Source organism: Pteropus medius, unplaced genomic scaffold, assembly GCF_902729225.1.
Source record: "Pteropus medius unplaced genomic scaffold, Ma_sr-lr_union100, whole genome shotgun sequence".
Taxonomy (NCBI): domain Eukaryota; kingdom Metazoa; phylum Chordata; class Mammalia; order Chiroptera; family Pteropodidae; genus Pteropus; species Pteropus medius.
The window spans coordinates 32,328,679-32,340,384 of NW_024354875.1; the positions used below are offsets into that span (position 1 = coordinate 32,328,679).

The 11,706-nt window shown below is 46.3% G+C and overlaps 2 protein-coding genes across 4 annotated transcripts in view; both read left to right on the forward strand.

Annotated features, from left to right (window-relative positions):
• Positions 1 to 6,442, forward strand: part of METAP1D (methionyl aminopeptidase type 1D, mitochondrial) — a 67,652-nt gene extending 61,210 nt beyond the window's left edge. For 2 of the 3 annotated variants that reach the window (XM_039855256.1, XM_039855254.1), the window contains exons 7-10: positions 3,453 to 3,550; positions 4,850 to 4,897; positions 5,809 to 5,887; positions 6,016 to 6,337. In XM_039855256.1, the coding sequence (XP_039711190.1) occupies positions 3,453 to 3,550; positions 4,850 to 4,897; positions 5,809 to 5,887; positions 6,016 to 6,094 (304 nt within the window). In that variant the 3' untranslated portion in view covers positions 6,095 to 6,337. Of the gene's footprint in view, positions 1 to 3,452; positions 3,551 to 4,849; positions 4,898 to 5,808; positions 5,888 to 6,015 lie in introns of all 3 variants that reach the window. The other variant, XM_039855253.1, reaches the window with a different exon arrangement.
• A 4,465-nt stretch (positions 6,443 to 10,907) lies between these two features.
• The window catches only part of DLX1 (distal-less homeobox 1), a 4,575-nt gene continuing 3,776 nt past the window's right edge, over positions 10,908 to 11,706 (forward strand). Inside the window, exon 1 of the mRNA XM_039855510.1 lies at positions 10,908 to 11,706. This exon is cut by the window's right edge and continues 1 nt beyond it. Within this exon, the coding sequence (XP_039711444.1) occupies positions 11,398 to 11,706 (309 nt within the window). The 5' untranslated portion in view covers positions 10,908 to 11,397.

An 11,706-nucleotide genomic window follows, 5' to 3' on the forward strand; every position in this document is an offset into this window, starting at 1 on the left:
TTTAGAAGACTATAAAGCAGATTTTTAAAAATAATCTCTTTCTATTAGATTATGCACATTTAAACAATAAGTGGCTCAGGCAAAATAAGTCATTTTAATGTCATCTGTGATGGATTTTTCTTGACAGCTACTGTAAATTACAATTACACTGCTTCTCTCTGCACATGAAAGTAAGCATTGCAATAAATTATCTTTTATTTCAATCTATCATGTCTGCTTTTCAGAAACAGAAAACCTCAAATAAAAGTTCAGTACTATTGTAGGAAAATTCAATAATTCGTGATCCAGTTTGAAACAAAAAAGTACCAGTCTTTTGGAAAACAGTTGTTGGCTTTCAAAAATATTACTAATTGTATTTAAACATTCTTTGTCATTAGAGAGAATCTTTGGACTTATGAATTTCTTCATTCAAAGACTACTGCTTAAAATAAAAATCTAGAAAGATTAAGGTAAAATTACATAACTTAGAAAATCAGGCACTATTTGAGATCCTTTAATTAGAGAGAGGTGACTAGAGAGTAGTGCTGTTTAAAAGATTCATGTAAAAATGTTAGTAAAACTATTTCCATGTGCATTTTTATTTCGTTAGAAGAGTATGTACTTAAATATAGTACTCCTCTGCCCTCTTGGGGAATGTATTCTTAGTCGTTGAGATATGTTAAGAATTTTAATTTATCCAGACAATATTTCAATTGAGGAAAACTGCCTCATCCTTGAGATTACTTTTTCAACTATAAACTATAACTTAAACGTGAACTCTAATAATACATTATAATTTAAAAAGTAAGTTCATAAACTACTTTTATGCATTTTCCTCCTCTTCCCTCCTCCCTCTTCCCAAATATTCCATATGAAGGGCTTCAAATTATAAATGTGCTCAGGCTCATGCAGAAGTGTCCTATCGTCTTAGAGGACTTTTAGTTAGAAAAAATCAGAACAATCAGAAACTCTTACCAGGAGTTTTTTTTCAGTAGGTTTCAACAAAAAGGAGGGGGATTTCATTGGCGAAATGTCCAGGGCAAGAAGATGCTAGTGTTCAGAAACAGGTCGTGGCTGTGCCGTGGCTGGTGTTAGGAAGCACCTACAGCACTTCTCGGGCACCCTGCCTACCCAGCTGTTTCTATCTTCCCCAACACACCAGTCAAGAAAAGTACACACACTCCACCTTCTCATGCCACAGTTAGTGTGACCAGTACTCGCTTTCTTGTTAGAGTGGAATTTGCTACCACAAGTCACTTGGATTGTCTGTATGAAGTTAGATTTAAGCCCTAGAATCAGATAAGTAATCTTGTGCTTCCCATGTATTCCAAAATAATAGAAGGGGTGTGCTTTTAAATAACAATTAGGAGGATTAATGAGATTTTATCCCATTTAGTCCCATTAAGTATGTGTTAAAAAAGCTAACTACCAACCCAAAAGGAAAATACTATGAAAAGCAAACAGAAGTGTATACTTAGCTCCTGGGAATCAAGCATTGAGATGGGTGCTCAACCAAGGAACTGAGGGAAATTTGTTCTGTTCTTTTCCTCTTTCTACATGGCTGCGAAATCCTCTGACCTTTGCATTCATGACACATACATTCTATGAAATTCCAGCAGGATCCAGGCAGTAAATTGTTATAGGAGAATGCACTCGGATATCTTTAGCCACCTAGTAATTGCACAGCTTCTTTTATGAAGAGGAACGAGAGGTGTGATGGGGGGAGGGGCCCCAAGTGTTTTTTTCAGAGTGGGCTTTCTTCCTCTCCTCTCATCGGAAATTAAAATGAAGATTGCCATTGTAACACACATTTAAGATGTAGCTGTGATGCCTGCCAATCAGAGCCTTAAAAAAAAAAGCTAGTTTGTTTTTTTTAAGAAAAGAAAATAGAAGAACGGTTTATATTGAATGATCTTAGAATCACTGAGGTTTGTTGAGAATGAAATAACATAATTTACAGGTTTAGGTAGAACCCATTCTTGTAAAAGACATCTAAATCATTATATCTTGTTTAACAATATCTCTTCCACCCTCTCTATCCACTCTGCATCCTCAGTTTCTATTCAGAAATTCTGTGGTACAAATAGAAAAGCCTTGGAAAACTTGTTTAACCTCCTGCCCGAAGAGCAAAGACACACAGAAATAACCATAACCATAAAGTACAACTTAGATAAAAACATTGACTTATCATTCCTGTCCTCAACACATACGTAGTTTACTTATTTTTTGTGGTATCAGTTACATGGAAATCAAATCTGAATGAGAGTCTGCCTATATGCTATTTATAGTGACGTCCTGGTCTAAGTGAAGAAGATATTTAACAGATCTGGAGATGAAGTTTAAAAATGTTTAGAGAAAAGTTTGTTGACGTGAATGCTCATAAAAAGGCTGGCTAAACACCTTTGAGTTCATGTTAAACTAAATGGAGGCTCTTTTGGAAACTCTAGTTTTGGATTTAAGAACTTTGGTTTTATTAAGACTTTAAATAATGGTCTTGTAAATCCCAATCCATTGTTACGGTTAAGGTTAAGGCACTATGCTCTTCATCCCCATGAAAATATAAATTGTTAATGGAATATATGTTCTTGTCTTTCTGGTGCTCCCAGAAATAAACATGTGTACCTGATTTCAAAAACAACTTCTTAACCTTGTAGGTGAAGATTTTAAGATTGTGTTCTATGGGCCGGGTTTCATACATGTGGAATAGATGAAACTCGAATGATTTGCATGTAGAAATAACTAATGAAGCATTAAGAATTAGGAGTTATAATACTAGCTTCTCTTAAGCATCACAGTGATTAGAAAGCATCCATTATGAATCTTGTTAATAGTGTAAGTCTTGACTAGAAATCCTAAATGATCTCAAAGTTTCCAAGTGTTTCAAGAATATGGATGAAGCTGATTTGACCTTTTGTATGAATTTGTCTATTTACAAAATGTATACTGTTTTTGAAATAGACCAGAATAAGGGAATTATAGAACTAGAAAGCCATGTTTCTAGATCATAATTTTTTTTTGATCTAGAATTTTAATTTTTTAAAGTGACTGTTTGCTTTCCAAATCAGTAGTATTTTGAACAGTCTTTTTGTGAAACTCCATACACACCAAGCAGGTTTTTATGACCTGCATTACATGCACATGTATTTTGGTTATATTGATCTATACACGTGTGCATGCATAGTCACTCGTTGTCTAAAAATAGCCTCGTTTGAATGCTGGACTAAGGTAAATGAAGTTAAACTCCTGTGTTAGATACATGTCTTTTTTTCTTCGTTTATCCAAAGGGAGTTGTTACAAGCTGTGGCAAAAAAATTTAAATTATTCCAGAAGGATGAAAACATATTGCTATTATCTTACTCTAAATCTAACTGATTTTTTCTTTTTCAGGGAATATTTTAAAGTGACTGTTTTATTTATATGTGCATTAAAAACTTATCTAATTTAATTAAATATTTCGTTGGTTACTTTTAAAGCCACATAACTCATCAGAATGGTTTGCAAGTCTGTCCACATTTTGTGGGACATGGAATAGGATCTTACTTCCATGGACATCCAGAAATTTGGCATCATGGTAAGAAACCTAATTTGAGAACTGTTTATTGAATGGAACAGGATAAGGCAGTTTTGCTCCTCAAACTCTAACTTTGAATCCACATTATCATCATTTTGTGTGTGTGTGTGTTGGCGGGGGGGTTACTTAATCATAACCAGCACATTACTATGTTACTGGATTGGAGCCCAGTAGTTTCAATCCTAGCATAAGGTTTATTTTTATTTTTATTTTTTTATTTTTTATCTTCTTCTGAAGGGCGATGGCTAGAAGGCACTAGGAATATTTGTCTAGAAAAAGTTACTAAAAACAAAATGCCACTGCATCAGTGTCCCAGCAGCATGCACATGTGACTGTTTTCTGTTTTTCTTTTTCTACCCGCTTCTCTAACCGCTGACTGTTGTGGTTAAATTTCATTACATCCTACACAATGTTGACAGCTGATGTATTTAGCAGCATGTACTCTTTAGTGATTTCTAGATTATATCCACTCTGTGTTCCTTCCCCAGAATCTCATGTTTTTCACTGTGTACCCTACAGTGGGGAGGCAGGAGTGGGCCAGAAGGGGTTGGAGGACTGAGATTAGGGCAAGAGGCAGTTCTCTGGAGTGCTCCCAAGTGGGGTGCACATCTGCACAAGGCCCAAAGGAAAGTTGGTCCTGAGGCCTTGCCCTGTGTGCTTGAGGTGGGAGCATCCCTCAGAAAACCCCTGGAGACCCAGCAGGTCAGAACTCCCTTTCACCAAAGAGCTCCACCTGAGGCAACTCAAAAGAGGTCTAGGCAGGAGTGCAGAAAGGGCTTCTCAGACATGTGCCCCACCCAGAACCTACATTTGGAAATATTTGAAGTCATCCCAGTCCTTGCCTCCTACTCCAACCTGCACCCCAGGTAGCTGTCTTCCCTTTGCATCTGTTCCCCCAACATGTCTTTCTCTTTGGGGTGGGAGTGAGGCACAAGACCCAGGACCCAGCTAGCTAGGAGACCTCAGAGCAAGTGGCCAGAGGACAGTGGAAGGGGAGAGAATCCCGACAAGTGTCTAAAACACCCAGGCTGCCCCTGCTAGGCCTCGGCACACCCTTCTTTGGGGTCTTGATCCCAAGTGCAGAAAATGCAAAGGCTAAGGCCCAGGAGCCCTATGTTTAACCCCTGGGTGGTAGCCAGCACCCAGGATTCTAGAAACCTGCACCCTTTCTTTTACCCTAAAAGAAAAAAAAATAAATTACCAAGTTTTTTGTACAGCTCAAAACCTCTAATTCTGTTTCTCTCTATCCTCTCTATTTCCCATTCCCACTCCCCTTAACCCATGTTTTTTGTTTTGCAGCAAATGACAGTGATCTACTCATGGAGGAGGGAATGGCGTTCACCATAGGTCAGTGACTGAGCTCCTCATGAGAAAACGGTGGCTTCCCCCGTGGTAAACAGCAGCACTGGCCTAGGCCAGGCAGTCCCATGAAGGACTAATAAAGCCAATCACCATAATGAAATAATTCAGATGCGTAGTAAATCTGATTAAATAATATCCTCGAGCCCCATCTTCCTAAATCAGATACTTACCGACACATTTAGAAGACGGCAGCCGTCCAACCCTCTAATTCTGTTACCAACTAATGTGAGGTGTTTGGTTGTGTGTGTGTGTGTGTGTGTGTGTGTGTGTGTCTTGTAGCGTGTGTGTGTGTGTTTTCATTAACACCCAGTAACTAGAAGCAATTATGTCCCTTCCTCCCTGTCAGCAAGTGGCATGTACTCTCTGGCGGCCCATTCCTGGCTGATCATGTGCTTGGTGTCACCACCAAATTCCAATCACCTAAGACCCCGAAGGCACCATAGTTCTGACTGTGGGACTTAATGGAGAAGCAATTAGAGTGAAATAGGAAAATTGTTATTTGCTGATTAATGAACATTTTGAGCATGTTTTAAAAATTCAAATATTTTTTAAAAGTGACTGATATTTGTAAGAGGGACTGGTGTTTGGGTGGTTATTATCCACAGGGTCTTAATTAAGGCTTGATTAAAATGCCCTTTTTTCTCTAAAAAAATTATGAAATAGGCAACTTCATACATTTGAATGCTGAGCATTTCCTCTTCCTACTGTTTAGTTTGTAGTATACTATGTAAGCAACATCAATTATCAGCCTTTGAAAGATGACAACATGAACCCGCGGGGGGAGTACTTGGGAGAAGGGGAGAGAACCTTCTAATTCTCTTTTTTGATAATCAGCGGAAACAATGTTTGACAAGAATCTGATTAGATCACTCCAATAAATATTTTCCCTCTTACAGAGCCAATCATAACAGAGGGATCTCCTGAATTTAAAGTACTGGAGGATGCATGGACTGTGGTCTCCCTGGACAATCAAAGGTGTTTGCTTTCTGCCCCGTTGCTTTTAAATTGTATGGGAAGGGAAGCTTCGTCCGAAGGCGCTGGCGAGCTGCTGCTCCCCGCCCGCCGGCGTTCGCGCGGGTCCTGACCAGTGCGGTGTGTTTCAGGTCCGCCCAGTTCGAGCACACCGTTGTCATCACGTCGGGGGGCGCACAGATCCTGACCAAACTGCCCCACGAGGCTTGAGGAGCGGCTTAAAGGTTGCAGAGGCTGGGCGCCTTTTCTCCTAAATTGCTGAAGTCCAGCTGGAGAACTTTTAGAAGAAACAGGCGCACAGCAGGTCGCGCACTAACCTACTTCTCACCTAGTAGCATCATGGAAAAATCCGGTGAAGAATTGGGGCAATTGGGAACTCGGATCTGAAGCCCTGTGTGGCCGCGCGGCTTCAGAGAGACGGATCCCGGCGTGGGGCTCGGCTTACCAGCTCGGGAAACGCTTATGGAGGGGAATGGTGATGCCCCCGTTTGAAAGACGAGATGCATTTTTTTCTTACCCGTGTTTTGACTGCCCTAGTAAAAAACTTTCATAAACCCATTGTGTCTGCGCTCTGAAAGTTACTTGGGCTCGGAGAGGAGGGTAGGTGGTTAATTTTTGAGTCTCTGAACTTTTCACGTGGCCGCACAGAAAGAAAAACCTGAACCCAGCTGTTAGCTGAGAATTTTTCTAGTCTCTTTTTCCCCCCTTGCGAACCCCACTTTGGCTGGCCCCGAGGGCGGTCGCAGAGCCCCCCTGCTCCCAGCCCTCTGGTTCTTTCCCCCTTCGTAGCCGCTTTGCGATGAAAAGATCAGTAGGAATGAAAGGGTTGGTTACAAACATTTCCTTGCCTGTGGACCCGGGGCCTGGCTGTTCTGCAGAGCTTTATCAATCTAAAAACATGATTTTCCTGGTCCCCTGCGGCTTCTCCTCCGCGGCCTTCATCCTGCCCTGCGGGACCATCCCAGAGGTTACTTTTGTGAGACCTAAAACAGATGCGCACGCGCGCGACCATTTGCTGCACTAGAAATTGGAGCATCGGCCCCAGGCCGGTCTAGCGCCTAAACTAACCTCTCCCCATGCTGGCCCCTTCGGACCTAAGTTCAGGCACTGGAGACGTAGAAGATCACAGCAAGAGGAGATTCTGGAACTTTTGAGGGCAAGGGCCTAGTTAGCCTGATTGGAGCCGGTGAGTTACATTCCAGTACCTCCCTCCAGCAGGCAGCTCCACCTGCTTCAGAAGCAGGAAATTCAAGGCCCCATATCCTGCATCTCCTAAGGCCCATTTCTGTCTCAAGTACTCTCTCTTCTCTTGCATAGTCTCCCCAGGACCTGTTCATACTTGGGCTCAGGGGTGAAAAGGTATTGGGCCTATAGCAAACCAGGTATAAAGTAGTTCCCTTTGGTCATGGTTTTAGGAACGACTCCAGTTAGCGTGTCCTGGCAGTCAGTGGTTGTGCTAACTCTTGTTTCTACGGAAGCAGTTTTGCAAAGTTGCCATCCACTAAATATAGCTTGGGCTGGAGAGCCAAGGAAATGTGGGCACCAGTAGTTGCCATGACAGGTGGCCTCTGTGATTGGGTCCCAAGAGCCAGCTCCTCTTTGTGACACTGAGTGGTGGGAAAAGAAAAAACTGAGGCCAGTGAGCATGCTGGAAAAAGTGTTCAGGTAAAGCTTTTTCCTGAACTCTCAGTTCTCTTAGGGGTCCTCCAACCCCTCCAGCTTTCTTTCTCTGTGTCCAGTAATGAAGAATTTGGACAGAGATGATTCCAATGCTAGTGGCTCCAAAGGCTAGAAAAAAATGAGTTGAACATTTACAAGGTCCATGGAAAAACTTCTGGGGTCCTGGAGAGTTGGCCAAGAAAACACCTAGAGATAGGCTGCTGCCTGGAACGACCTGGAGTCTCTAGAGAGGAATAAGGCCCAGATGGCTTTGGAAGAGGTTTGCCAGAGAATGACTTCGCATTGCAATGATTAGCCCTGTATCTTATCTATGGATCAGTTTACTCCGAGGTTCCCCAAGAATAATTTTATTAGAACCATAGGATTTTACTAACTACTGGGATAACAGGCTTCTGCAGCAATTATTCCCAGGTGGAGGTATTTATGGGACAGGTTTATAATCCCATTTATTAAAGTAACCTATGGTTTAAACATTATACATATGTGTATATATACCAGTATCAGCCAATACTCTGCAGCTCCCTAGGCAACAAACTTCATTTAGAGCGAACTCCGTTTAGCATGCTTTGAAGCTGAAGTTAGGAAGCAGATTTTAAAAACACTTTGTCCATCCCACCCCTGCCCGCCACTCCTCATCCCTGCCAGCTGCTGGCCCCAAACCTCACCCAAGGTGACCGGGAATCCAGCCCTCGCGTGGCTACAGCTAACACTACCAGGCGCCCTGTCCTACAGTGTCTCCAAAAGATTCTACTCGTAATGCGGGACTTTCGGGATAAATAGGAGAGTTTTGTTTCCTCTCGGGGTTGGGACTGGCAAAGATCTAAGCAAACCAGCTTTTCAGAACAGGTGTCGCCTTAGCGGGGCTGGGGGTGGGGGTGGGAGGGCTCACAGAATAGAGATAAGATCGCAGTTTGAGAAGCTAGTCAAGGCCGGCGTCTACGCGCCAGAGCGTCCCGGCTCAGCCGCCCCTCCCTTGACCTGCTTCTCTAGGGCTAAGAAATAATTCCGGAGTGCAGACAGCCCTTCGCCCACATATAATTCATTTGTAAAATAAGCAAGGCTTTGAAATCTTTTCCCGAGGGGGAGCGTGCGGGTCCTTTGTTTCCCGGAGCCAGCCTCGTCCCCTGCGCTACGAATGGCTTGGATTTCCCCCTCCAGCTGTGGACGGATCGAGAGCCCTGGAGACAGTCGCGACCTGTGCCCGCCTCGCTCCCTTTACCCCACCCTGCAGTTCTCTGCTATAAACTGGTCCTGAGCCGCCCAGCCGTCGGGTTTCCTCACGCGTTGCCCTGAGCACGGGGAGTCGCGAGCCACGCTTCCCTCGGTCCCAACCTCGACCACGCGCCAGCTGCGGCGATCACTTACGTGGGCAGGGCCCGCGAGGTGCTCGGGAGACCAGGGGCCCCGGCGGCATCCGTGCTGCTGTACAGGGCGCACCGAGCCACATTCCACACCCCCAAACAGGCGCTAGGAAGGTGCAATTAAAACCACAAGTGCCACACGGGAACCGAGAGGAGTCGAGCGGCTCTGGGAGTTGTCTGGTGGTGTAGTCATTAGCTGGTTGTTGCTACAAAGCATCACCGCGTGGTTGGGTGATTAAGAAAAAAAAAATCTTTTTAAACGTTGGCAAACCCGTTATTGGTTTGGAGGATTGGTTGTAGTTGTCTCTCTCTCCTCTCCCACTCTCTCTCTCTCTCTCTCTCCCTCTCGCTCTTTCTCTCTCTCTCTCTCTTTTTTTTTTTTGCTTTTGTTTTTACTCCAACCACGCTGCCTGAAATATTTTTACCCCCAACATCGTGCCCTTACACCAAATGAGAGGAATTCCACGGGCAGCTGCTGCTGCTGCTGCTGCTATAAAAGTTAAAAAAGAGAGAAGCCCATTCCACTAATATCTGTAACGACAGCACCGATGTAATTTGTTTTGAATGTTCATTTTTATTGGTGTTCCCGCTGCCAAAATGTGCTTGATTACAGAGGTTTGTCCTGTAATCGTTGCGCGCTCCAGACAGGGGAAGGTGCATCGGCGAAGGTTCAGCTCAGGCCAGATCAAATCCCGGGCTGTTTAACGCTGAAAGGCTGCATGTTGCTATTAGTGTTAAATATATGGCTAATTATGCGTATGAAAATTAAACATCAGTGTTATGCTAATGGGGCGCCTTCAGCTGCGGATCCGAGCACTTGAGACTACCATTTAATCAAATGAATCAGTAACTAATACATCTGCACGTGTGAACTTTCACAAGATCATTTCCCCGGTCTCGTCACACCACTAAATTATGAAAGAAATAATTATCAACACTTTCTAATTACCTAACAAAGTAATTTGGAATTCACCGTGGAGCTGGAGGGATGGGGAACCAACAACCCCTCGAAGTCAGCGTGGTGCGTGCCACGCCTCGCCGGGGGTGGCTGTGTGGTTGTGACAACGGGAATCTTTTGTGCACTTTTCTGTACGTAGCACCCCAGAAGATAGAAGTCGCCTTGGCAGCTTTTGCCTCCACCAGCCCTGCCCCCAGCCCCAGTGGCGCACGTTTTGACCACTGGAAATGAGGATCCTGGCGATAATGGGAGACATGTCAACACAGAGACATGTGAGCCTACCATTGGCTTGGTTTTGCCGCGGGTTTCGGTGTCCCCCTGGACTCCTAAACCCCGATACTCTTGCCAGACCCCAGGAGGCCGGAAAATGACCACCTGGCGTCCGCAGGAGAAGCAGAACTGAGCCTGCAGTTTCCTCGCCTCCACTCGGCCCCGCGCCCTTGGGGCGAGTGAGCCCTGGGCGCTCTGCGCAGAGGGAGTGGAGAGGGGAGGAGGAGGCGGAGGAAGGTTGGGAGGGGAAGAGGGTGTGTGTGTGTTGGGGGGTGGGAGGCGGTGCGGCAGCTTTTCCTGGGAGGAGAAGCGCGAGTTCCTGGCTCTCCGCGCGCACTGCTTTAATCAGACCGGTGCAGCCTGGAGCGTGAGTGGCCAGCTGGGCCTGGAGCAATGCGAGCGGGCCCCAGCGAGCGGCGGCGGCGGCGAGGCGGCCGAGTGAGTGAGTTCGCCCAGGGGGCCCTAAACCTCACCCCAGAGATGTGGCAGAGCGGACCCAGGCGAGGGAGGGGCCGCCGGGAGAGCGCTGCGCTAAGGCACCAGACGCTGCAAAGGACAGCGCTCTCTTGGCCGCCTCCAGCTCCCCGCAGTGCACGGCTTCGCGCTCTTGAGGCCGCAGCCAGGCTCCAGAGCCGCCCCAGCTCAGCACCCGACTGGGCGGCAGCGGCTGGGATAGGGGTGCGGGTGTCCCGGGTGTTGGGGGTGGGAAGAAGGGAGGGATGATAGGAGGAGGGATGGGCCGCGGCCCTGAGTCGCTGGTTGGTTTCGGGAAGTAAGGCGCACCGGGAGGCGGGAGGCTGAAGAACAGCAGGCCGCGGAGGTCCCGGCACGGGCGCTGCAGCCTATTGTGCGCCCCACACGGCGCGCTCTGTTGCAGAAGAGCCCCGGCCGGGAAGTGTGGACGCGTCTCTTCCCAGGCCGGGCCACCTCGCCCGCTCTAGTCCAGCGGAGCCGGAGCGCCTTGGACCAATCCCCGGTGATTATGCAAGGCAGCGGACCAATCAGCTCCGCCAGCTCATGAATATTTATGACCTTGGCTGAGTCAAAGCTTTGAAGCGAGTTTTGGGAGCTCCGCAGCATCATGCTTAGACTTTTCAAAGAGACAAACTCCATTTTCTTATGAATGGAAAGTGAAAACCCCTGTTCCGCTTAAATTGGGTTCCTTCCTGTCCTGAGAAACACAGAGACCCCCAAAGGAAAGCAGAAGAGAAAGAGAGACCCACACCCAGACCCCGCGAGAAGAGATGACCATGACCACCATGCCAGAAAGTCTCAACAGCCCCGTGTCGGGCAAGGCGGTGTTTATGGAGTTTGGGCCGCCCAACCAGCAAATGTCTCCTTCTCCCATGTCCCACGGGCACTACTCCATGCACTGTTTACACTCGGCGGGCCATTCGCAGCCCGACGGCGCCTACAGCTCAGCCTCGTCTTTCTCCCGACCGCTGGGCTACCCCTATGTCAACTCGGTCAGCAGCCACGCGTCCAGCCCCTACATCAGTTCCGTGCAGTCCTACCCGGGCAGCGCCAGCCTCGCCCAGAGCCGCCTAGAGGAC